This window comes from Sardina pilchardus, chromosome 8 (genome assembly GCF_963854185.1).
Source record: "Sardina pilchardus chromosome 8, fSarPil1.1, whole genome shotgun sequence".
Lineage (NCBI taxonomy): Eukaryota > Metazoa > Chordata > Actinopteri > Clupeiformes > Clupeidae > Sardina > Sardina pilchardus.
Window position 1 is genome coordinate 34,557,664 of NC_085001.1, and position 25,767 is coordinate 34,583,430.

At 40.5% G+C, this 25,767-nt stretch overlaps 1 protein-coding gene across 3 annotated transcripts; it reads right to left on the reverse strand.

Annotated features, from left to right (window-relative positions):
• Window positions 1-111: 111 nt before the first annotated feature.
• usp30 (ubiquitin specific peptidase 30) lies at window positions 112-21,080 on the reverse strand. Of its 3 annotated transcripts, XM_062543753.1 has the most exons (14): window positions 20,780-21,080; window positions 20,360-20,413; window positions 17,495-17,604; window positions 15,793-15,960; window positions 10,326-10,426; window positions 7,203-7,301; window positions 7,049-7,094; window positions 6,870-6,964; window positions 5,544-5,603; window positions 5,343-5,429; window positions 5,145-5,225; window positions 1,453-1,639; window positions 1,263-1,368; window positions 112-1,082 (listed from the first exon to the last, which is right to left on the reverse strand). In XM_062543753.1, coding segments are annotated over exons 2-14 (1,389 nt in total). In that variant the 5' UTR covers window positions 20,362-20,413; window positions 20,780-21,080; the 3' UTR covers window positions 112-835. The 3 variants fall into 3 exon arrangements, with proteins under 3 accessions (XP_062399737.1, XP_062399738.1, XP_062399740.1); XM_062543754.1 differs by lacking the exon at window positions 20,360-20,413 and having other exon boundaries at window positions 20,780-21,076; XM_062543756.1 differs by lacking the exon at window positions 20,360-20,413 and having other exon boundaries at window positions 20,942-21,073.
• Window positions 21,081-25,767: the final 4,687 nt, after the last annotated feature.

Here is a 25,767-nt window from a genome sequence, read left to right on the forward strand (position 1 = left end):
TCCCTCAGGTGATTAAGACGGGTCAATATGGACATACCTACCAAACTTGTGCAAACTAGACTTGAATGAGGTGGTTGTCATGTACTAGTTGTACAAAAACGGAGTACTTACTTTTATGTTTTTAATGTATTTTATTTAGCGCTTTGACTTTGTACAGTCATGGAGATGACCAGGCTTACCCTATAATGGTAAAATACAAAAAAATACACTGATTTCACAAAATATCACATGGTAAACTGATGAACTGGTAGAGGAAAGTGTACAAATGTCAAAATAATTTGAAGTGAAGTGTGTCGTTATTTGTCCTGGCAAAATGTAGCAATTATGCAGCAACCACAATTAGCATACTTCAACAAAAACAACTTCATATCAGACACTTCATTTCAAAATAAACAAAAACAATGCTATGTAGTTTGACAGTTAACATTTGTCCCATAATACTCAGTAATCTAATGTCTGGCTTGTGGAGCAACATTATAGGAAACAAACTATGCCTGCCTGATACATCTGAGACATTGTGTTGACATGTTACCTCACAGCAGCACAATAAACTTTTCATTAGTTAATAATTAGGCTCAGATCTACTTGTCTGTTTCAGTGTTATTTGGTGAAGTAAGGTCATGAATCTCCCTGACAAAGGAACTTGTTCAAATGGTTAATGTTCATGATTTATGCTGTCAAAATTGTAATGCATAAATATATTTGTAAAACTGATATGTCACAAGATTTTTACAGAAATTAGTACCTCTTTGAAATGATACACAGGGAGGGCTTTTTCCAATGGCACACAAGGTGTTTTGGTCCAAAAGAATTGAATGAACATGCTCATCATCTCCTACTCCTCTGTCTGGGGGGTGGGCTTACGGACTCTTTCATAGAACAGAAGATAAGCACTTGATGACAGTGCCTCCTGTAGGCTGGCCTTCCGGACAGAGTCATCAGACACCCATAACCACTGACCACTGAATGGAGAGGGGCAGCGAGGAGAAGCTGGACAGCGTCTATAGGTCACAAAGTGTCCAGAATGCATATCACCATGGTGAACTACAACGGCGGTCAATCTGAAGAGGTATTCCGAGCACCTGTGGATGAAGGAAACACATAGCTGAATATGTCAAAGTGTCCAAAATTATTTTTATGCTAATCAACTGTTGTGTAGTTGTACAGATATTGAAGTGTAAAGCACCAGTAAAGCACCATACCAACATAAAACTGTATTAACATGACCTCAAACATACAGTACATTTATTGAACTTCTGTACCTGTAGTCATGTACAGAGTTGGATGGATGGCTTAAAGTTGGAGAATGCAGAAAAACTGAAGGAAAGTGTCCTGTGGAACCAGGCTTTATGTTGCTGTACTCTATGGCTGGAAACAAACAACTTCATTCAGCACTTAACTATCAAGTTGGTTTATAAACTCAGTGTAAGGACAGCATTTCAGTTCACTTACCACTGTTCTGGGAATGAACAGATTGGGTAATGTAATGTGTCTGCTGGAGGCTTGAAGAACAAACACTGTGCTTATAACAATCCATGGACAAATACTCTGAGAACTGGACATGCTCCTGCCTCTTGATAGGTGTGCCCTCACTGGACCAAGTCAACCTCTGCAAGTGAATGCAAAGGCACTGGGGGAGCTAGTGCAAGATGAAGTAAACAAAGAATATAATTCAAATACATGAAGTACAGTACTTATCGTAACAACACCAATCATCATCCCTTTCGTTCGAAAATTCTAAAACAATGTTTTTTAATGCCTCAAAATAACATTTGATAAATGAACCGTACACTTTTCAGTAGCCATATGTGTGTACTGTAGATTTGAATGAAATCTGGTTTGGTTCTTACCGGGGCTTTTACCTCCTGAAATATCAGATTTTGTTTACCACACTCAGAGTTTAGTGCTGCCCTGGTGGTTCGCCTATTTTCGGCCTTTCATACTGTACATCAACAGTTAGATCAAAATTCCACTGGAGCTCCAAGCGGTTTTGTACACGCACCCTTACAACACTGTTTTACAGCTCTTTGAGACACGGTAAAATGTCATTTTTGGTACATAGCTACACTTTAGATACACTTGGTGTGGGTACTTGCGTTTCTTCACGAATCCGCCGTCTTAGTTTGTATAGAAATTAATATTAAGTTAATTGACGATAATTGGTGACGTTCCGATAGCGATCTTAAGTTGAGCACTATTCTTAGAATGGTAAACCATCTAACCTTACTGATACAGTCGGGAGAAAATGTATTTGATACCATGCTAAAGTTGCCTAAAAAGAGGAATATAAAATCATCATTTGACAATTGATCTTAATGTCTTAATTAAAAAATTAGTAAAAGTAAAACCGCTTAGTACACCAATTTTCTTTGCGATTGAAGAATGTATCGTAAATAAATAAATGTTCTTCTTAAATGCTAAGGGGAAGGAAGTATATGACCCCCTTTGTAACCCTATGGGAATTCAACACATGGGCAGGCAGATTTTTTATTTTTTAAGGCCAGCTATTTCATGGATCCAGGATATTATGCATCCTGATAAAGTTCCCTTGGCCGTTGGAATTAAAATAGCCCCACATCATCACATACCCTTCACCATAGCTAGAGTTTGGCATTGGCTTTTTCCAGTAGGCCTATAAGCCTGTTTGATGCTCATTGAGCTCAATGCAAATCAAACAGGCTAATAGGCCTACTGGAAAAAGCACCATGCCAATCCTGTTTTAGCATGGTATCAAATACATGTGCTCCCCACTGTATGTTAGGGTGTATGGCACATTTTTCAGGGAGCATACCGTAACACATACAATAGTTTGAGGATTTTTGAAAGAGTGAGAGAAAACAGAAAGTTAAAGACATTATGCTATACGAATATGATGCATAAGGGTTAGAGAAACAATAAGCCATAACAATTTTTGTCAACATTAGCGTTACCAAGCATGGACAGCAAAAAGTGTAGCTAGTGTAAATGAGCCAATACTGGGTCGATACAGATACCAATGCTTCAAATAACAATTATGAATAAATGAATTGTTTAGTTTGTTTTTGTTGTTAATTATATTTTATCGATGCATTCCTATCAACTAGTTCACTTAAAGATTCATTTAACAATTTGTTCTTTTCTCAAGCCCATTTATACAACAATCAGATCTGGTTGAACTATTACCTTCTGATGGATATACCCATTCAGACTGTCCAAAATTTGCACTGAATTGTCCGACATTAACATTCCATTCATTCAAAGCCAGAGAGCAGTGATTTCATAATGTCACATTTGACAGTGAGATATTTGAGTAATGTTCAAATGAACATGTCACAAGATGAGAAGCGAGAATACAAATAATGTGCACATTTAGCCTCTAACTTAACTTACAGTAGCTCACTTAGCTTGGCTACAAAGTTACAGTAGCCATTGCTTAGCAACATTTGACACCAATACCAACAATTTGTTTTACTTTTGGGGGAGGGTGTAGGATAAAGGCAGAACCATAGATGCCATATTTTTGTCTTTAAAATGTCATATTAAAGCAACACAAGAACCATGGTTGAGTATTGGTAAAGGATATTGCCAACTGCATTGATTTATTACCTCAATACCAATACCAATCTGAAAGCCATAATTTGGAAAACTTTTAACAAACATTTATAACTGCTGTAAATCATCAAGAACATTTTGTTGAACCAAGGCCGTCGCCAAATTTGTGGCGGGGTCTGACAAAATGTCAACACAATTCTCCATATTTCTTTTCAAATGTTCAAATATTTCAGAATTGTTTTTCTCCTCACACACCTCCAGGTCAGCATGCTCATACTCTCTATCAGGGGCCCCATAGCCTAGACCATAGACTATATAGGCTGTATAAACATGGCAGTTGTTCAACCAGGTGAATAAAATAGAACAGAATGGGTTTCCCAGTGTCATTTGTAGTGGTGTTGTAGACTGATACAACTCACATTCAATACAATAATAGTTAACCTAATTACAGAATCATAGATGTTCTGTAGGCTATCTATCCATCTATCTATCTTATGCATCAGTCAGGAGCCATAGCCAATGAAAAATACATTATAAGAATTGTAATGTCACAATTGTTTTGAAATTGATAATAGGTCAAGAAGTTTGATATTTCTTGATTTGATTTGGGAATGAAATTGACTTAGCCTACATTTATCTTTAATGTCAAGGTCAAATTGAGTGCCTGTCACTTTAAGAACGTGAGAATAATTTGACTTCAGTCAAGTTCGGCTAGTCTAAAATTATGCCTAGGAATATGAAAGCAATGCTTATGTTCTAATTCTATGACATTTATTTAAATGTAAAAAACAAGTGGAAGAACACAATATTCAAGCAGTAGGCTAGTTCATTATTTTGGTTGTGCCACAGCCTGAAGATGGAGAACAAGTAGAAATGTATTGCAATTTAAAAACTGGATTACTCGGGAATGGCTTGGGAGTTATTCCACCACGATGGGCCAGGTGTGGAGATGGAATGTAATATGATTTTATTTCTTGTATTCACGTTGATTTTCTCACGAACCGTTTATTACAGCAACTAGTGTAATAGCCTACCATCAGAAAGCTTGTGATTAGCCTAAACTTCGTGAGCAATCCACCAGAGAATAATTGGTGTGCAATTTGATTCTTTCTGGAGTTGCAGAAAGGGGGGCATTTTGGTTGTATCTGAATATGGGGGGGGGGGGGGGGGGGCGACACACACACGTCCCCCACAATGTCTATGGTGACTACGGCCTTGTGTTGAACCATTAATGCAATCTAGGTCTCAGACATGTTGACAACTAAGAAGATTTCTGTCTGTGCCTCCTCTCATTAAAAGTTCAATGGAAGTCAGGGATGACAGTCCTCTTTGACGATAATGTGAAATACAAAATAATAAAATAACAAAATATTTTTTTCTTTAGGGGTGGGGAGCGATATGCTTTATTATGCATTCTCTTAAGTTATGTTCAGAAATGGTAATGAAGAACCATACACACATGTATAAGAGAAAAGTAAAATATTCATTTGTTTTGAGTGGCAGGCCAAAACGAAAACTTAAACAAGAAAACTAAATATCCACATAATTAAAGGGGTACAAGATGGCTACCTTGCCATGTTTCAGTTGTTTAATGAAAGTTGTGAAGTGGCTACCTTGCCAAGTTTCAGCTGCTTAATGAAAGTTGTCCTCTGACTTTCACCAATATGTCCATTCAAAGACTCAGCTGCTTGCATCTACAGAAAAACATATGGGATCATCCAATAACAACATGATTCCCTATTCATGATTCATGATTCCATATTCAGTCACTTTCAAATGTTAGTATGACAGCTATCCCTGCGAAAACATACCTTAGTGCAATTTACACATTCCACTTCTCTGATGGTTTCTGATGAGATGAAATGTTGCAAACACTGGTCTAAAGTTATGGTTCGACCCTAAAATAAACACGTACATACACATACATACATTAAATAAAGCTATGATACCGGACATGCACATATATAAGTCATACTCTGTCAATCACAAGCAGCAATTCCATCAATTCTTACCAACGGCACTGAGGGAATAGTGAGGGACAGGCTGTCAAATGAGTCATATCGAACTGGGCTCTGCAAACACAATTCAAGTGTTCAAATGAGTCATATCAAACTGGGCTCTGCAAACACAATTCAAGTGTTCAAATGAGTCATATCAAACTGGGCTCTGCAAACACAATTCAAGTGTTCAAATGAGTCATATCAAACTGGGCTCTGCAAACACAATTCAAGTGTTCAAATGAGTCATATCAAACTGGGCTCTGCAAACACAATTCAAGTGTTCAAATGAGTCATATCAAACTGGGCTCTGCAAACACAATTCAAGTGCTCAAAAGAGTCATATAAAACTGGGCTCTGCAAACACAATTCAAGTGTTCAAATGAGTCATATCAAACTGGGCTCTGCAAACACAATTCAAGTGCTCAAAAGAGTCATATAAAACTGGGCTCTGCAAACACAATTCAAGTGATCAAATGAGAAACAAAATGCAGACAGAACTTGGTCTGCCAGTGATGCCATAATGTCAGGTTCAGCATGTCTACCTGACAATGAGACACGGGACAGTGAGACGCATTCTGACCAAAAAGTTGTTCATTTATAGGAAAACCTTTCAACCATTTTCAAACTGGTCCCTTTTTTGGATCTAGAAAGTAACATGTCTCTTATCTCAATCAGTGCAAAGAAACTGTAGTAAATGACAGAAACAGTAAAAAACTAGGGTTTCAGTTTCATTTTCATATACGTACTTTTGTTTCTGTGATTGGAATGATGAGGAGAAAGTTAGGGTCGATACAGCAGGAGACCATTTAGAAAACACCAAATCGAATGGTAGGACGTGAAATTTAACAATGCATCAGCTCATGTCTCAAACATGGCATGGCTTTTAACATTCTAAATTAAAAAGCTAAACAAACATACATCTAAAAAGGTGGATGAGGCAATAAATCATTACAATGAGCAAAACTTCCAAAGGTTTAGACAGGAGCAAGCAGGGAGCCTGCACTGTGTACAAAGGTACGTATTTATACTGTATAATGCCAAATTCTACACTCAGGAGAGGTGAGAGCTCAGCATAAATAGCCACTTGTCCAGTTAGCAGATATCACACACTGTGGATTTCATATTATGCGGAATGTACTAAACTTCCAGACCATCACATAATCTGCACACCATCACCCTCTAACCCTAAATTCACAATTGAATGGAATCAAGGAGCTGCCAACCAACATTAATAGAAATGAAAGATTTAGCTAATACTGGTAAACAGAGAGATAATCAAGTACACTGTATGTACACCAATAAAAAAGGGCATTTAAGACACATCTCACAATAGCATACCTGTTGTTTGCAATGCTTGCATGCCATAGAACTCATCAGACGGCCGTGAAAAGGGTGCTGGCTCCTCCACATATTTGGAATGGAATGCAGTGGTCCTACGGAGACATCAACAATACACCTCATATATGCCCCAAAAAACTCTCAATACAAAATAAGACTTTATGCCATCTAAATCTCACCTCGACCCCTACAGGATAAACTGCTTTCTCTTGATTCCGAGGAACTCTACAGGATGAGTACATTTCAGAGACAAATGGCAGGAGGAGTACATTTCAGAGATCAGAGATTGAAAAGTAAACAATGAAGAAAACACTTAGATGTTGGGTGTATTACCTCCAGAGATTCCATATCAAACAAATGGATGACTGTGGTCTGGTGGTCACGCTCCTCCTCCAGTGAGGAAGTAAGGACATGGAAGAGCTCGTGAGCATCCTAAGAGGTATGAGGAAATCAAATGAAGTACGGCTAACAGCCCTACAGCGCTAAAAGACACAATAGGCACAAGATGTCTTTAGTTATGTGTGTGAGACAGCTGTCAACATATCAGTGACGCTTTATGTTTCATTCACCGTGGCAATGTAGCTCCTGACAAAACCAGTACGACAATACCAATTGACCTGTTCCTCCACCTCCACTATAGCCTCACCTGCAACTTGCCTGGGGCGTTAATGGAGCATTTTTATCTAATTTGGATAGAGATGCACCGATTGCAATTTTTTGGCTGATTACGATTTTTCATAGAATTTGACCTGCCAATACCGATTTTACCTGATTCCGATTTCATTTCTTCTAACCACTTTACAGCACACTCAAAGAGCTATTTTCTATCTTTTCCTTAAAGGAACACTTCACCGTTTTTTCATATTAAACTACATTATTCCCCTAATTAAGACGAGTTGATACATACCTCTCACGTTTCAATGCGTGCACTCAATGGCTCTGGCGCGCGACACAACTTTGATAGCACTTAGCTAGCCCAATGCATTCATTAGGATCCAAACAGAGATGAAGTTAGAAGTGAAAAATAGAAAAATGTGAGCAGACAGATTCTTCTTCTATTCAAATCTAATTTCAGCTGCAGTATCAAACTATAATGCTTCCCAGTGTAAGACATTCATTTCACACACTAGAAATGCAGTGCATGGGACACCTATTTTTTTATTCTCACATTCAAGTTAGAAGTGAAAAATAGAAAAATGTGAGCAGACAGATTCTTCTTCTATTCAAATCTAATTTCAGCTGCAGTATCAAACTATAATGCTTCCCAGTGTAAGACATTCATTTCACACACTAGAAATGCAGTGCATGGGACACCTATTTTTTTATTCTCACATTCAATATCCAACTGTAAATATCTTCAGAATACTGATAAGTGTATAACTGGAAAGTTAGGTGTGCATATAGGTGCTACATAGGCTGAGATGTTTATACTGGAAAATGACACAAAAAAAAACCGAACAGCCAATTAGGCCTACATGCGTTCTCAGTCTACACTCGTCTTAGAACTTTTGCGATTGCTTGCTGATACAAAGGAAGTGTCCATATTTGGATTGCACACCGTTATACAGGAGAAACGCAGCTTTCCAATGACCCCACGAAGGATATGTTTTATCACGGTCGCGGTAGTGTATGAAACGTCAGAATGCTAACTTTTGGCGAATTTAGAAGAACTATAGCAAAGAGTTTTAACTCATTAACTGCCATTGACGTCTTTAAACGTCAATTTAGACACACACGTTGACTGCCATTGACGTCTATAGGCTAATTAGCTGGTTTCATTCTCATTGAGCTCAATGCAATTCAAACCAGCTAATTAGCTAACAGCTAATGACTGACATTAAGCATGCCAAACTCTTAGTATGTGAAGGGCATGGTGTTGATGTGGGGTTATTTTAATTCCAAAGGCCAAGGGGATTTTATCAGGGTGCATAGTGTCCTGGATCCATTAAATAACTGGCCTTTAAAAATAAAAATAAAAATCCCCTTTGGGAATTTAACATGGGCGTTCCAATACTTATGACCCCCTATATTTTAAGGAAAATATTTATTTATTTACAATACATTATTCATTCACAAAGAAAATTGATGTCATTAAAGGTTGAATATTTCCTCATTGTTTTATTCAAGGCATTAAGATCAATTTCCAAAAGATGATTTTATATTTAACTTTAAGCATGTTTTCCAATACTTTTGGAGGGCACTGTATATATATATATAGCAGCAACTTCAGCTAGCTTCACCGAAGATCAAGTTGGTTTGATATTGGATATTCGACAGAGATTCAAAATAAGGAACGGTCTTTCATTGAGTATCCGAATATCCAATATCAAACCAACTTGACCTTCGGTGCTAACATGTTAGCTAGCTGAAGTTGCTGCTATGTATAGCAGGGGTCTCCTAACGTTAGGACTAACGTTATGTTCAGTTATCGTTTAAAAATAAGGAACGGTCTTTCATTGAGTATCCGAATATCCAATATCAAACCAACTTGACCTTCGGTGCTAACATGTTAGCTAGCTGAAGTTGCTGCTATGTATAGCAGGGGTCTCCTAACGTTAGGACTAACGTTATGTTCAGTTATCGTTTGCAATCATTGCTCTCGTAGCTGCCTTGATTTGAGAGTAAAGTTAAATGACGTTATGACTGCGTATTACTGCTAACGGACGAACTGATACCCAGCTGCTGACATCACGTGAAAATGGCTAATTACGTGCGAGCGCATTTGACCGGCATAAAATGGGCAGGTCTCAGACTGACCGGCCAGTCGCCGGTCATAGCCGATCACGTCAAAATCGGCCGATTCCGGTCACCAGCCGATCTATCGGTGCATCTCTAAATTTGGATTTTTCACAGATTATAAATGGAATAATTTGCTAATTGTAAATTTTGCTCGTATTCAGACTTTTTATTGACCCACCAAACCCACAATGCTCCTATTAAACCCAATTCAATGCATTTTGTATGAGTACTTCAAGTACCAATACCATTCTTAGTTCAGCTGTTGAACCTGTCAAATCTTTGACATCTCTCCCATGAGATATTATATTTATTCATTTGGCAGACAGTGTTGTCCAAAGTGACATACATATGTCAGCTATATTAAAAGGGATTACATTGTCCCTGGAGCAACTTGGGGTAGTGCCTTGTGTAGGCCAAAGTGCCTTGTTCAAGGGCACAATGGTGTAATTGAACCCACGACCTTCAAGCTACTGCACGCTAGCCTACCACTACACTAACACTGCCCCATACTATACCTTGTTCATGCTGCTTGGACCTGATATTTATTCCCATAGTTATGACTTTGTTTTGCATTGAGTCAGTTTCAACTCCGTTCACACAGACAAACACATATGTTGTAGTTAGGGACATCAGTGAAGGAAAAAATAATCATATAGAATTACAGTGCAAAATCTAACATCAACAACTATCTTAACACAGGATTGTTCCATTACCTACCTGCTCTTCAAATGAGCTGATATGCCATCTGTGGAGTCTAAGGACATCTAGGAGGCACCCCGCATCCAAAACATCATCTATGGGGTTATGGCTGGACAGAGCTACAGATTAAGGGTATAACCTTTTATTTAACTGACTTTCAGATTACACACACAACTAAAACAGTAATGATTCACTGAATACAACTTTCATATCCTACACACATCTTAATATTTTGTTCCCAACATGGGTGTCGCTAGGAGTTCAAAAGATTCGGGGCTATAGCCCGGCTGACCCTTCCATTTTCCGGGGGTCCGGGGGTTTCTCCCCCAGGAAAATAAAAAAATTGGGCTGTGAAAGATGCGATTTCAACAGTTTGAGAAGGAAAGTAAGGCCAATCGTTGAGGTCCTCGTTGTCATATTTTTAAAACAATGGATGCACCAGTTGCTTGTAGAAGAGTTATCTATTCCCTTTTTGAAGTAATTCATTGACTTCAATAGGCTACACATATTTCCCGTTTACAAACAAAACTAGAGGACGCCGGGTGGCCAGTCACGTTCTAAAGTTGCAACAAATGATTCGGACTCCATAACGTTAGGTCAGCGCTAGTAACAATGTTGCAGTTGTGGCTGCCAGAGCCATATAGATACAGCTCTGGTGGCTGCTAGCCGTGGTGTTCGTTTGGAATATCATAAAAACCTCTGGGGCGATTTTCATCATTACTTTTAAGGCACGGAGATCCGGGGCTATTCCCAATACATCCGGGGCTACTGGTTCCCAAGTTTAACAGTTCCAGGGCTGCCAACTCTCACGCATTAGGCGTGTTTCCACTATCGGAACTATCGGGCCGTTTTTCAGGGACTTCGCCGTGTGCGCGTGTCTCCACTGACCGGGCCGTCCCAACCGTTACAGGACGTTACGGGCCGTTACGGGCCGTTACAGGAACTAAAGGAGTACCTGATGGAGGGTAGGTACTAAAAACAGCCCGGTAGAGTCGCTGGGCGGTACTAGTGGCTACCTCGCGCAGATTGGTTGTGGCAGTGACATCAGCAGATCGCGACAAACAACCTCGAAATTTTAAGTGAGGAGTTGCTAGAGGATTTTTTTCACAACATGAGAAGCAGAAGACGACTCTACTTTACTCTACTCGTCAAAAGAACTCTTCTAGTCCTTCCAGTCTCCTAGTCAAAACAGAGCTTTTCACTATTGTCTTTGCTTGTGTGATGCCAATAAAACTTACTTTCCAACACGTAATATTATTTCACTTTGCCTGTAAACTGAGCTAGCTAGCACAGTTCATAGAAAGTTAATGGCAAGGGCTAGTAAGGTTTGCTAGCTAGGAAGCTAAGGACTGTGGTTAAACCGTAACATGTATGTTGTTACAAACTAACCTCATTGCTTGTGTGTGATACCAATAAGACACACTTTCGGACACAATAAACCATTTCTTTTAGCCTGTTAACCGACCTGGCTAGCTAACTTTTGCACTGTAATGGGAGTTGATGTTCGCTAGCTAGCGCTAGCACGCAACCTTAGCCTACAAGCTGTTTACAGCTCCTCTAGTCACAGTAAAATTTCATGTTTGGTATATAGTTAATCTAGATACACTTATGATGTGGGTGCTTGCGTTTCTTTACGAATCTGCAGTCTTAGTTGGTATAGAAATTACTATTAAGTGACAGCTATATCGAACCGAGTAAACGGACGCGATTTGATGACATGTCGCGAGGTCCATACAGGGCCATCACTGTAATGGAGACACAACGTCTGAGAGGACCAGGCCAGTCGCGGCCCGGTCAAAAGTACCTTCCCCCAAAAAAGTCCCAGAGGCAGGGTGATGGAAACACGCCTATTGGCTGTGAGACTCACTCTTCACATATGCTCATGCCACACCCCCGATTTCTCATGCTGAACTATCAACCCGGTCAGTCAAATAACGGAGTTTATCTGGGCTAGGGTGTTCAGTCCTTTTTCCTGGGGCATGTTCCCCAATACTGAACTGCTGTGGCCCAGAAAAATCTCAAATCTGGGTTCAATTAAATTGCTCGGAGTACTCGTCACACAGATTAGCATATCACTTGAACAAGCGGAATCTGAGCTTTCCAATTGTGCAAAGTTGCTGTGAACTTATTAGCTTGGCTAGCGCCTACCACTCAAATGAGACGTGGTCTGGCAACCAGACGTTCATTTTCTCGTATTTAAAAAAATGCCCAGATCCGTTCATAAGGCGCCACGGATGTCTGTCAAATGCGTCTGTGCATAGCTCATCATGGTCTTGCTTACAATTTGATTGAGTGAAGAATTTGTGAAATATTTCACCAAGAGTAATGGGTGTGCAGAGCTGTGTGTGCCAAATACAAAAATGATTATATTTCATATAAGTTCATAGCCTGGGCGTTCCCATCCTGCCTTGCGCAGTGATTTCATTCACGCTGCTAAAGCTGGACATACACTGTGTGATTTTTTCAATCGCGGCAGTCAGCTGCTGCTCATACTGTACGAGTGAATTCGCAAGGGCAGCTCACGATTCCTGTTCTCACACTACACGATCCGATGTTCGGATGCGATCTGACTGCTCACACTGTACGTCCATATCCAACTCGTCGGACTCGATCTATCCGGAACTTTATCAGCTGTGCTGCCATGCGGCCCTGTGTTGTCTACTCGCTTTCAGTGTTGCCAGGTCACGCGAGGAGAAATAAACAGCAGGGGCCTCATGTACAAAGACTTGCGTGGAATTCTTACTAAAACATTGCATACGCGAAAATCTGGAAAGAAGCGTATGCACAAAAAAATTCAGATGTATGAAACCATGCATACGCAGCAATCCACGCAGCTTTCCTTTGTACATCCCAAATAATGTGAAATTAAGCGCACATGCACGAGCATTATACTCCACCCTCTCTCCTCCCTCAATCACACTCATTTTAATATGCTAACTAGAAGGCCACTCGAAAACTCAGACCTCCGCGAAGGCAAAATGGCTTATCCCACAATATTAATAAGAGTAAAAAATAATTTGTGGATCCATCCGTTCTTGAACCTGCTACAAAATGTAATAATTTATATAATCAAATCGAAAAAGTTTTAAAAGTTTATTACCAGCGATTGCGAGGTAGAAGTGCTCTTATCAGACAACATGGTAAAGACACAGTAGCCTACGTCATTTATCATCTGTAATTAATAACAAAAAAAAAAACAGTAGAGGCAGAGCGTGGCAGTGTCTACAAGGGTCAGAGACCGTGGCAGATTCATTGGTCAGTCTGCAAGTGACAAGGTTCACATAACGCGGTTTGGTGGGCATTTCAAGCATTACAAAATAACTGCAATAATTAAAAGGTCATTAAATCACTCGTGTCCGAGTAAGAACACGCATCGCGCACCCATAGTAGAAGTTTATCCAGGCTTTGCCACGACGATTTCTGGAACATATTCCTAGTGTATATTTTGCACAAGTGTGACAACAATAATGTGAATGCTCAGGCCTACTCGAGAAAAGTCAAAGTAGTCTATGCAGTCAGTCAGGGAAATTGCTTCAATTCGCACTAAGCTATTCACGCGGATCATCTTGTCCCATTTGTATTTTAATTGTTTTACTGAAAACTGTCGGAAATATGTGAAAACACCCGGAAAATGTTTTAGACATGGACATATGCGTGAAGCCGACCACATTCATCGCAGATTTCGAGGAAGGAAAGCTCTTCAAAATCTGAAATGTTTGATAAGCAAGTGAATAATCATGTATGGAACTAAATATAGGCACTATCTCTATACGTTTCACTTTAGGCTACCTAATTCTTGATATCCTCTGATAAGACTACAGTTTTAATTGCAGATATAGGCTGTTGCATAGTTTGGTAGGCTACTATTAACGCATGTTGCATGGCCAATTATCTAGAAACATATGCCTATTTCGAAGTGCTATTTTTAATAGCCCACATTTCACAATATGCTGTGCAAATAAAGGCCTTGATTCGTGATCAACTAATGTTGTTGCGCTGCATTGCCTCTTTGTGTCGCCAACTGACGATACACACTGGAAATGTGCGTACGCCAGGCATGAAGCTTGCGTGGAGGACCGCACATTCTCACGTTCAAGTCAGTCTTTGTACATCCAGACGTGAGTGTGAGAATTAGCGTACGCAGCATTTTTGTGCGTACGCAAGCTTTGTACATGAAGCCCCAGGTCTCTGAAAATAAGCCATAATAAAGACATGACCCCAAAAAGTTAGCATCCCCTCCCCGAACCCCTGTTACATTTCTGGGGTGGTCATAGAGGTGCCTACAGTTACAGTGTAGAGTCGACACAGCTGCATAGGTTCAAAATGCCCTCTGTGTAGGCTACATGTAGGCGCTGCGTGCAATAACAAAATCAAGCCCAAGTCACTTAAAATAAGCAGACTATGGCAACACGGTTTGTTTTGTTGTCCGTATCTGTGTTCGCGCATGTGTAGTGTGACAGGTTGAGGTAAATCGGCTCGTAACACTGCTTCAACAGTGCGATAGACTCACGAGGGGCGACCAGGATTTCAAACAGGTTTGATATTCTCCCGATCGATCGGGAGGTAGTCGGGAGGTGATCGTGAGGTGGTAATCGCTTCTCGTTACCCCATGTATACTACACGATGCGAGACGCACGACTGAGCCAAAGTTCGGCCCGATCCCCAAAATAGTCGCACGACTCAAAATCGTGACAAAATGGGCCAAAAATCGCACAGTGTATGCCCAGCTTAAGGCAATCTGGAAACTACCGCCCTCATTTTTGCCTGAGATAAGGGACCAATCACAGAACAGGGGGGAAAGCAAGACCATGATGAGCTATGCACAGAGCCACAGACGCATTTGATAGACATCCGCGGCGCCCAATGAACGGATCTGGAATTTTTTTCAAATACGAGAAAATGAACGTCTGGTTTGAGAAGTGGTAGGCGCTAGCCAGGCTACTAGGATGACACAGCATTGGAGGAATGCAGGTTCAGGCTGAGGATACCTCTTTGGTCTTTGACCACCAGTCCCCTCTGGTGTCCAAAAATTGTTATTTATATTTATTATGTTTGATAAGGAATAGAATTTATGTAAATCAGTGGTTCTCATCTTAGAATTTCAGAGGTCGTAGTAGATCCCTTTGGCAGCCCAATGTTAATTTAATGCTGGGACCTTGGTCCCTACACTGAGAACCACTGATGTATGGTAAATGGTGTAATTTGCTTTTTTTTAATGTAATTTTGTAATTTTAGTATTATATCTTTTTGATGAATTTCATTTTTTTGCGGTAGAAAATAGGCTGTGCATGCAGCAAAATTCTGGCAAAATTCTCTCCATGTTTTTTCTTTTTTTTAAAGTTGGCAGCCCTGCAATACATGTTCAGTGGTAGGACTACTTTCCACATACAGATTGTATATCTTACCTATCACTTATTAGCAAAGGCTTAAGATGGTGTGAGTATGCTCATTTATGTTTGATTTATATTTGCATAGTCTTTCTTACCTCTGAGCAGCTGCAGCAGAGTTGTAGACAACCCCCTTTCAAGCCTGTCCTGCCCTCTTCCTGAAAACTCTTGAAGCCATTTTATGAAGGAGGGGCATGATGCCAAGCCTTGAAGTAAAGCATTCAGGAAGCAAGTATTCCCCAAATTCAACAAGCCAGGCACTAAACCTGTGAAGAGGAAATGCCATCTCATTAAATGCATCGTCAGTGGTACTAAAGTGCTCAATTCATTTTTTTTGCCTCTCAGAGATAACCAAAATTACTTATGCTTTGACGTGTGCATAGTAACACTTTATCTTCAGAACTTGTTGCCATAGAAGTAAATTACACATTCATGATAAGACATTTGTTGTTTGGAAGTCATTCTTTCAGCGTACTCCAATCGGAATAAGTAGAATAACTAGCATGGCAAGCTGTGGCCATTTATGATCCGATCAGCAACATAACCCTACAAACCGCAAGCCCAATAATCAGAAAAATGATAAAATTGTCCCACAAACAAACAGTGGCTCTGGTGGTTAGCGTAGATACTGTATCAGCCGCAGATGGGCAATAATTAGCAAGGCTAACAACCTACAGCAAGATAAGTTAAGCAAAGGATTAATGGAAACTGAAGTGGCCATTTTCTCACTGATCTGCACTGGAAAATCAACTGTTAATACTTGAATAAAACATGCTATTAAGGTAACGCATGGGGAAAGAAGAAGCTGAAATGGCAGGGTACGCATCTATAGCATGCACAGTCCTCCTTCAGTCAACAACACGAGATTTGCGTTCTTCTGGAAAACAAGTGGGAAAGTTACTCCAGATATTGTGGGGCAGACGTATTTGTTTCGCAACAGGTAAGTAACAAGATGGCGAGGTACAAACACGCCGCACTGAGGTGAAGATGCAGACTGCCTGTCGCGGGAGCTGAGAATTATTTAATTTTGAAGTGTCGTTCAGTTGCTGACCTTCGTTAATAGCGAAGGGGTCTGAGAAAGGCGCTGATTACACAACGAATGTCAGGTTTGGTAAATAGGACGTAAGCTGAAGTATCGCAGCGTGCGCTTTTTGCGGGTTGCCCGTGGCGCTGATAACGCTACATAGGCAAATCTACATATCTAGCCCCATCTGTGTAGAAACTGAAATCCTTATGATAACGCTACATAGGCAAATCTACATATCTAGCCCCATCTGTGTAGAAACTGAAATCCTTATGATAACGCTACATAGGCAAATCTACATATCTAGCCCCATCTGTGTAGAAACTGAAATCCTTATGATAACGCTACATAGGCAAATCTACATATCTAGCCCCATCTGTGTAGAAACTGATAACGCTACATAGGCAAATCTACATATCTAGCCCCATCTGTGTGTAAACTGATAACGCTACATAGGCAAATCTACATATCTAGCCCCATCTGTGTATAAACTGAAATTCTTATGCTAGGCATGTGAATTACTACACACGTGAATATAACAATAATGATATCAAAATCTCAGATCAATCAGTTAAGGCATTGCACATTTCCTGCATGCATTCCAATGTCTAGATATCATCATAATCATAATATCCATGCCAAATATGCATTATTCTCATAGCCTAATATCATAATTTGGTGTCTACATTGGTACATTGGTACAAATGTGCAGTCAAACTGTTAACAACTACACCACCTTTGACTCATTTTGGTCCATATAATGAAAATAAGAATACCTTTTCTCATCTTCTTTTTGTCTGAAATAGGTCCCCACAGTACATAAACACCAGCTGCCATTGCTGCCACTATTCCACCGATGAGTCCCCAGCTTCTCAACATCTTGGGCCTGAAATACATTACAAGATAATCTTGACAACACTACTATTAGAAATCTGAAGACAGACTGATCAGATTTAAATTGTGTTACAGATATTTCAGATTTCAAATAGATTTACTATGGTATAACTACCCACCATTGTCACTGTTAGGACCATTTTAAATAACACACTTACTGTACTTGTACTGGGAAGTGGGAGAAATTCATAGGTTATGTTGGGATGGGGGATTCTCCCACTTCCCAGTGAAAACAAACCAGACAAACTACTGTCTCTTTCTCAAACGCCTGCTGAAATTTAAAATGATAAGTCTGTAATTTAAAGAGGCAATCCATCCATCACATCTACCTAAAAATTACAACTATTACAACTGTGTGTCAGTTTGTGAGTTAACCACATTTCTGTCGAATCATTTGTCCGATGGATTTCAACCTTGGCAAGTGTCTTGCTACAGGCACAAGCAAGTACAGTGCCAAGTCTGACGTTGCTTGGATAAGAAATTCAAAATGTATCGCTAAATATATCAGTAAAAGATGGTACATCAGGGCTCCAGACTAACTTTTTGCATTTGTTGCACTGGTGCGCCTAGCTTTTTTTGGTAACACTTTAGTTTGGGGTGTCGCTGTTACAGTGTACCTACCTAATTAGGTACAGTGGTACAACCTGTGTAACAACAACATGTACTATGTATTTGTATTATGTATTTGTGGGTACCTACATATAGTTGTTACATTGTAATACTGAGTGCTTTTACAAAACTTTGCCAATTTGCCTACATTTTTCATCAGAGGCAAAGGGCTGACCTGAGACCTGCTGGATGGGGTAAATCAGTCAAGGGGTCATTGTCTTCAGTGTACATGTAACAGCTGTGCTGCTACAACCTTGTTACGGGTTTATGCCACTGTATCAAATAGTAATAAGTGTGTACCAACACAGTTGATACATGTGCTACATAGGGTAATGGCAGACATGTTCCAAGACATCAAAGACACAACACACATGTCATATGTGCATGCAAGTAATTGACTGGTGCACTTAACAGGTTTATTCCACAGTATCAAAGAGTAACAAAGGTGTAGCAGTGCAGCTGTTACATTTATCAACTGTGTTGGTACACACTTATTACTCTTTGATACAGTGACATAAACCCGTAACAAGGTTGTAGCAGCACAGCTGTTACATGTACACTGTTGTTACACAGGTTGTACCACTGTACCTAATTAGGTAGGTACACTGTAACAGCGACACCCCAAACTTAAGTGTTACCCTTTTTTTGTAGGTGCACCAGCACAAAATTTAAAATGTGCACCCACATTTTTCATTGCATCGCCTTTAACGCCAAAAGGTCACAGGAGGCCTTAGCATACAGCTATGATCCATAACCTTACCGGTCAGATTACAAGGTTACCAGGATCCCTTGTTATTTTCTGTGTCATTTTTGTCAGGCGATCATCATATAAATTATCCACACAATATCCCACAATTTTTCCAGCCCTTTCAGTAACTCTGCCAATCCTGGCCTTCTCTGTTGCCCAAGCATTCCCACCCCAACCGACCACACATTAACTCCAAACGCTACATATCACTGACATAAAAAATATTCTCACCACATCAGTATACAAACTGTACAAGTGTACCAAGTTTCATGCTTTTATGAAAAAGTGAACGATTCACCTCAAATTTGGCACATATCACCTGGACTAAGAACTGCCATTTTAGCTACAGTAGTGGCCTCTGATATCTTTTGAGTTTGAGGGCAAGCACTTCATTCGTCTTGTGGATTACTTTTCAAAATACATAGAAGTGGATGAGCTTAGAGATCAGCGAAGCCGTACTGCCATGGAAATACTGAAATTACAGTTCAGTCGTCATGAGATTCCTACTGTCCTACGAACAGACAATGGGCCCCAGTATTCACCAGAGGAGTTCAGAGGCTTCTGTGAGAGCTATGGTATATCTCATATCACATACAGTAGTCACACCACACACCTCACTCAAATGGAGAGGCCGAGTGTGCCATACAGACAGTAAAAAAATGCTGGAACAAGGCTCCAGACAAACAACTGGCATTGCTTGACTACAGAACAACCCGCTAGAGATAGTAGAGCTGTCCCCAGCACAGCTGCTCATAGGCAGGAGACCCAGAAACAAACTCCCTGCAGCTTAACAACTGCTTGTTCCAAAGGCCTACAAATCCTCCCAGAAGTATTACTATGACAAAGGCAGGACAATGAGCGTTCGACCTGCGCTCCTGCCAGGAGAAGAGGTATGAATGCAGCCCTACCCCGGCCAGTGCCACCCTAAGTGGTCTCCAGCTGTTGTCATCCAGCAACATAGCAGACTACTTTTAAGCTGCAGAAGGATAATGTATTGTCGTGCCACTAGGGCGCGCTATAGGTTTGAGCTGGTCAGTTCATATAATCACCAGGCAATGTAGTTGATGTGCAGTGCCCCAAGTAAAGCAGTTTCGTACAGTTATACTCACTGTATCTTAAACTAACCACAACCATAGGCTAACGTTACTTAAAGTTAGTAGGACGTTATGTGCTTGCTGGAATGCAACTAGATGGTTGATTGAATAAAATAATAGCACAAGACAGCCCCCTCTTTTTATTTTTTTTTAAGCTAAAGTTGCGAGTGGGCTTAGGTGCCTGGGTTTAATGGGTAAGTTATGTGTACCCTACATTCCTAAAAAGGTCGCACATTTGTGAGAAACGTGTGTACCCTTAAGACAACTTAAAGTGAACTACGAGCTGTAAAACTAACATTTTAAATTAGACACCCACACACGTCCAGGGGAGGAATCGCGACGACACCACACTTCAGTCGTGTCACAAATGTGAATCCGCACCGTACACACACATCCAACACAGGAGGAATAGCAGACAAAAAGTTAGCCTGAAAAAATGCATGGCATGAGGTCGTCGATGCATAACACTTAAAACACGTGATAGCAGCCTATGATAGCCTACTCAGTTTCTAAACCTAACTTAAGTTGTGTTGGTCCCATTTTGAATCAACATCGCAATCTGAAATACCATGCTAGATTGCTAGCATGCTGGTCAAGGAGGACCAACACGATATTCTCATGGTTGCGGGAGAGGCTAATGAAAATACTTGTCTAAACTGACAATATGATATCGTAAATAAACCAACAAAAATAACCGGTGGTTTAACCAATCTTACTTGACTTGTCTTGCTTAACGGCTACCTCCTGGAACAAGAGTGTATAAGTTCAGGGCGCATTTGGACATAGCGCGGTCTGTCGCATTTCACTAGGACCAGACGTTACAGGCGCTTATCTCAAAATTGTCCTGGAGCGATCTTGTGACATTGTCAGTAACTTACTGATTGTCAAGTGATTTAACACGATCCCAGAGTAGTTTTTAGTAACCGATAAAGAGCCCCTGCACTCTCGTAAGTAGCTTTTCGAGTGCCAAAATGGCAATTAGCGACAAGACGCTGTCGCAATGCTTTGGACCACACCAGTCTGTATACGGAAATTCTGTATTGCAGTGTTCCAAACAGTTATCAGTTACTTAATTCCGACTTTAAAAGTTGGGATTTGCTTAAGGTTACGAGCAGGAACTTTGACGTTGAGTGCTGTTTGGTTGGATTTACTTTTCTATAGGGAGGTGCTGCAATGTGCAATGTTTTTACTTTATTTTTTAATGTGGCTCTCAAGTCGGAAATTCCTAGTTCAGAGTTTTGTGGAACACTGAAAGCTGCGTGTAGCCAACGACAACAACGGCAGTTTCAATATGGCCGCCATTCCTCATTGTCAAAATAAAAGTTGAGGGTTATTGTATTACAAAATGAGAATTGATCTCGGGCTCCTGAAGCATCCCATTCTACCAATGATTCTCAAGAAGGCGGTTCTTAAGAACCAAACTAATTGTGGCATTCCAAAATATGACCATAACTGCCTCTCAAAAAGCCCTAAATCCCCCAAAATCCATCCATCCGAGTTTATTGACTGTCATCAGGCTCATAATAGATTTGTAGAAAAAATAAAAAGATTAAATGCATTTCATGGTGATTTGTATTCATTCAATTATGAATTTGATCAAATTTAAATTCTTTCATTGGCTGATTCCTGGTTGGTTGGTGGCAGGCGTTTTTTCCGCCCTTCCCTAACCCCAGCCCAGTAGAACCATAGTTTAATGGCCTGTGCAATATTTGCATCTGTGGCGGCAGAGCAGACAGGGTTTCTTCTGACAGCATCTAAGAAAGAAATATAGACATACATTTGAACCTAAAGTATTCAGATTTCCACCACGTGGCCATACAACGCCATTACACCGCCACACGAAAAACATAACTGCCTTCTGAATCCAGACGGTGACACGGATCACTCCCAAAATGTAATTGTTTCTTCTTCAGACCTTCCCTGAAAATGTAATCGAAATCCACGGTGATGGAAGTATTGTGAATAAAGAGTCAGACTGCATGCAGTAGCCTGAAAAGTCTCGAGTTCAATTTCCAGCTGCCACTGATGTGCCCTTGAGAAAGGCACTTAACCCCAAGTTGCTCCTGAGTCTGGCCCTGCAATTATTGACATCTGTAAGTCGCTTTGGAAAAAGGCATCAGCCAAATAAATATTCATTACAGTAAATAATCAAAGATAGCTCACCAATTCTTTCTTTAACTCAGGAATGGTTTCAAGGTCTCTCTTCAAAGCCATTAGTGCCTGAAGGTTCTCAACAGGAAATTTAGCTTGATGCCTGTCAGTGGTAGCATAATTGTTGCTGCCGCTGTTTATGGCAGCATATACTGTAGGTCTTGGATCATTCTGATCATGGTCCTGTGCTGTTCCATGATAATTTCACCAATACGTCTGAAGAAGAACTGAACCCCATTTCAAAGAGAACAAACAAGCGAGACACAAGTTAGTCATATACGTCCTTTTAAAATCCTGTATGTATGTATTCATCCACAGTATTTCAGTGTTTCCTCAAGATTTGTTTTGCAGTGGGGGCAGGCCAGTCCACAAACTCACAGCCCCGTCCCACCAAATCAACACAACATACACACAACAAAAGTGAAACTGGAAGTCTGACTAGTTCTACTCATTGTTAAATTGCAATGTGAACACCAGCCATGAGGGAGGACACATCAGCAAGTTAATTTAAAAGGCAACTGTGACTACACTGGGCATCTGACCTCATTCTGATAGAGTGGGGTCAATCATTTTACTGTGGGGGGCCGCCATGGCAAAGTCAGTGTGGAGGAAACACTGCTATTTCAGGACAGTATTTACCTATTCATCTGTTAAAGGTATACTATGCAACGTTTTTCAGTTAATCAATTCGTTCCTTAATGTTATATATGATTAAATAAGTCATTACCGGTCGAACAGTGTTTTTTCGCCGCCCCAGTGGTCTGTAGCGGTAGAACCACACTTGCAACTTCAGGAGACCTCGGGCAGGCACCCATGCTCTACTCCAGGTAGTGTCATGTAAAGTCTCGTGAAAAGGCACGGCAGACTGACCGATTGAGGATATACACGCTAAAGCTGTAGGGGAAGCTCTGCAGAGAAATATGCAAGCATAAAACGAGCGAAAACGAAAAGTGAAAGCGAAACCGGCGATGAAATCGCCAATCCTGCATAGTATACCTTTAATCTAAATGCAAATTCTTATGTAACAATTAAAGGTTGGAGTGTAATAAATCCACACGTTGCCACAGGTGGGCATGTTTCTTAACCTCTGCCCTGGTGAGACCTGAGGTTGCTCCCAGATGGATGGAGCAGCATGGCTTGCCTCTACCTCCCTGACAGACTGGCCCTGGTACGGCACTGGCCCTGAGGAGGCCCTCACAGGTCCCTGGCTTCCTACCCCTCCTGAAACCTCCTGACGGCCCATTGGCCCTGTGGTCCAGCGCTCAATCCGCTCATGATACCTAACTGGGCTGAACCATTCATCCTCTCAATGGCCTGGCGAAGGGAAGTCCCTAAGGTCCCGCTAAAAATGGGTATGAACAATGTACATAACAGTCAGGATTTTAATTCTTAGATTTTACTGGTTTAAACATCTCACAATAATATTTATTTCACTTTCACTGCGTATAAAGGACCATACAGATATTCCTGATAGACATACCTGATATTCTGGTCCATCTTCAGGTATCTCAATAGACCCCTTGGTTTCCTGGGATATGTACTGTATCTCCTGCATGATGGCTGCTCTAATGTGGAGGCCTTTGACAGAGTTCTTTTTACCACAGTGTCATCCTCACTCTCATACTCCATTATGTGTCTACTTGGCCTTTGGAGACAAACGTATAAAAGACTAAGACGTACAGTATGTTTAAACAAAGACTGAGTTGAAACATGTTCAAACAACATGGATGCAAGGATATGTAACACCTTGTCCTGAATGCGATGCGAGCTAACATTAGCAATAAAATCTGTTTAATTCCATTGTTTTCAATTGGAGTGTCCTGACTGAAGCGGCGCGGCGTTTTTGAGAGAACTTTTGTCGGACACCCTGTTTCTATTTTCTTTTTGTCGCTCGCATTGCTCTGCTATTCTGAATGAGCATATCGCCATATATTGACAATGGCATATTTAACGGATTCAGAGTAGACAGACAACATTGACATTCGCTCGCTTGGATCCAGTTAGGACAAGGTGTAAGATATTATATATATGTAATATACAGTATAATATACAATAACTGGGAGAAAAGAAAAAAAACACTTTTAGATTCACACTACTTACTTGATCTTCCTCTTTTTGGCCTTCCAAGGTCACACTCAGCCTCAGATTGTAGGTCGGTCTGCTGCTCTGCGTGGGGCAACTTCCTCCGACACTCATGATAATCATCTGTTCATAACAGAGCTCAATTTTAATATTATGTCACTGACCTTATAACTGTGATCGGTTTATTATTGAAGTATATTTATACATTCTTGATGTGTACAACACCCTGGCTGCTGTTGTCTGGCTCCTCCATCATCTTGATGGCCTTCTGCACACCATTCCTCCTACCCCCACAAGGTACCTCCACCATATCTCCAAAACTCATTTGGTTCATCCTAGTATATAGACTTGAGAAAATATGTACTAAAATTGAGGATTAAACCAATAATTAAGGTGTAGTAGAGGCAAAACCACAAAGCTAATTCCTAATCTCAAGTGGACATATTTTCTCATATTCCTGTCAAGCCTTGCACATTCAAAGTGCACCAGTTCAACACCAGGTTCGTTTTCGGTGGAAAAAGGCCTTAGTTTGAGATAGTTTGAGTCTGATCTAGTCAGGAACATGTGCCAACTACTAGGTATAAAGAAGACCGTATAACCCTCACTGAAATGGCGTGGTCGAAAGGCTGATTGAACTTTACTTGACCAATTAGCAAAGACCTTATCTATTGTCTAGTGTGTATGCCAGCACTGGATTTACCCCTTTCTTTACCCATGGCAGAGAAGCAAGGATCCCAGCTGATATGCTCTTTGGGCTTCAGACAGCGACAGGCTGGGGACATACTTCTCTGTGTCTCTTCCTCGGGGCAGGATTAGAGACCGCTTTCAAGAGAGCAATGGGTAATGTGACTGTGGCCCAAGAACATCAAAGAGCCCACAATGGTGTCCACATGACACACCGTCCATATGAGTTTGGGGACCTTTTCTGGCGATTACAAAGGGAAACATAATTATATCTATTACGAAATACATCAATGCACAAAATACATTTGCACGGGTGACCAGTGTTTTAGACACGTTTTAGTCATGATAGAGGCCATAGGCTCCTTTGAATGATATAAAAACAAATAAACTTTTTATCATGAAAGACTAATTTAAATGTAACATCAGTGATAGCGTGGTTAAGGAATTAATACAATTTGAAGAGATTATTTTGTTTTCGTATTTAAACAAATGCCTGTATACCGCAGTTTGACAACAAATGGATTGTGGCATGAAACATTTCCCTGTAAGAGACGGGTGATTGGAGACGGTTCAGGCCATGGTTCAGATGATGTCACCAAAGGTGGACTTCCCATTGGTTCACGTCTCGTCTTCTCCTACAATGAACCGAGATTATAAAAATAATCAGATGTTAGAGCCTGTTGAGTTCATTCAAATGCAATTCACCCTTACCAAAAATAACTGCACTTGAAGTGTCAGAACTATTGTTTATTTGTCCCATGACTGCAGTTATATTTTGTAAGGACAA

Bases quoted from the DNA above. Each gene is read 5' to 3' on its own strand.
- usp30 (XM_062543753.1), bottom strand. The intron at 15,961-17,494 runs GTATTCTTATTT...TCCTCTTCACAG, and splicing joins CAAAAAGAAGATGAGAAAAG to GTTTAGTGCCTGGCTTGTTG. The intron at 5,604-6,869 runs GTATGCTATTGT...TTGTGTTTGCAG, and splicing joins GCAAGCATTGCAAACAACAG to AGCCCAGTTCGATATGACTC.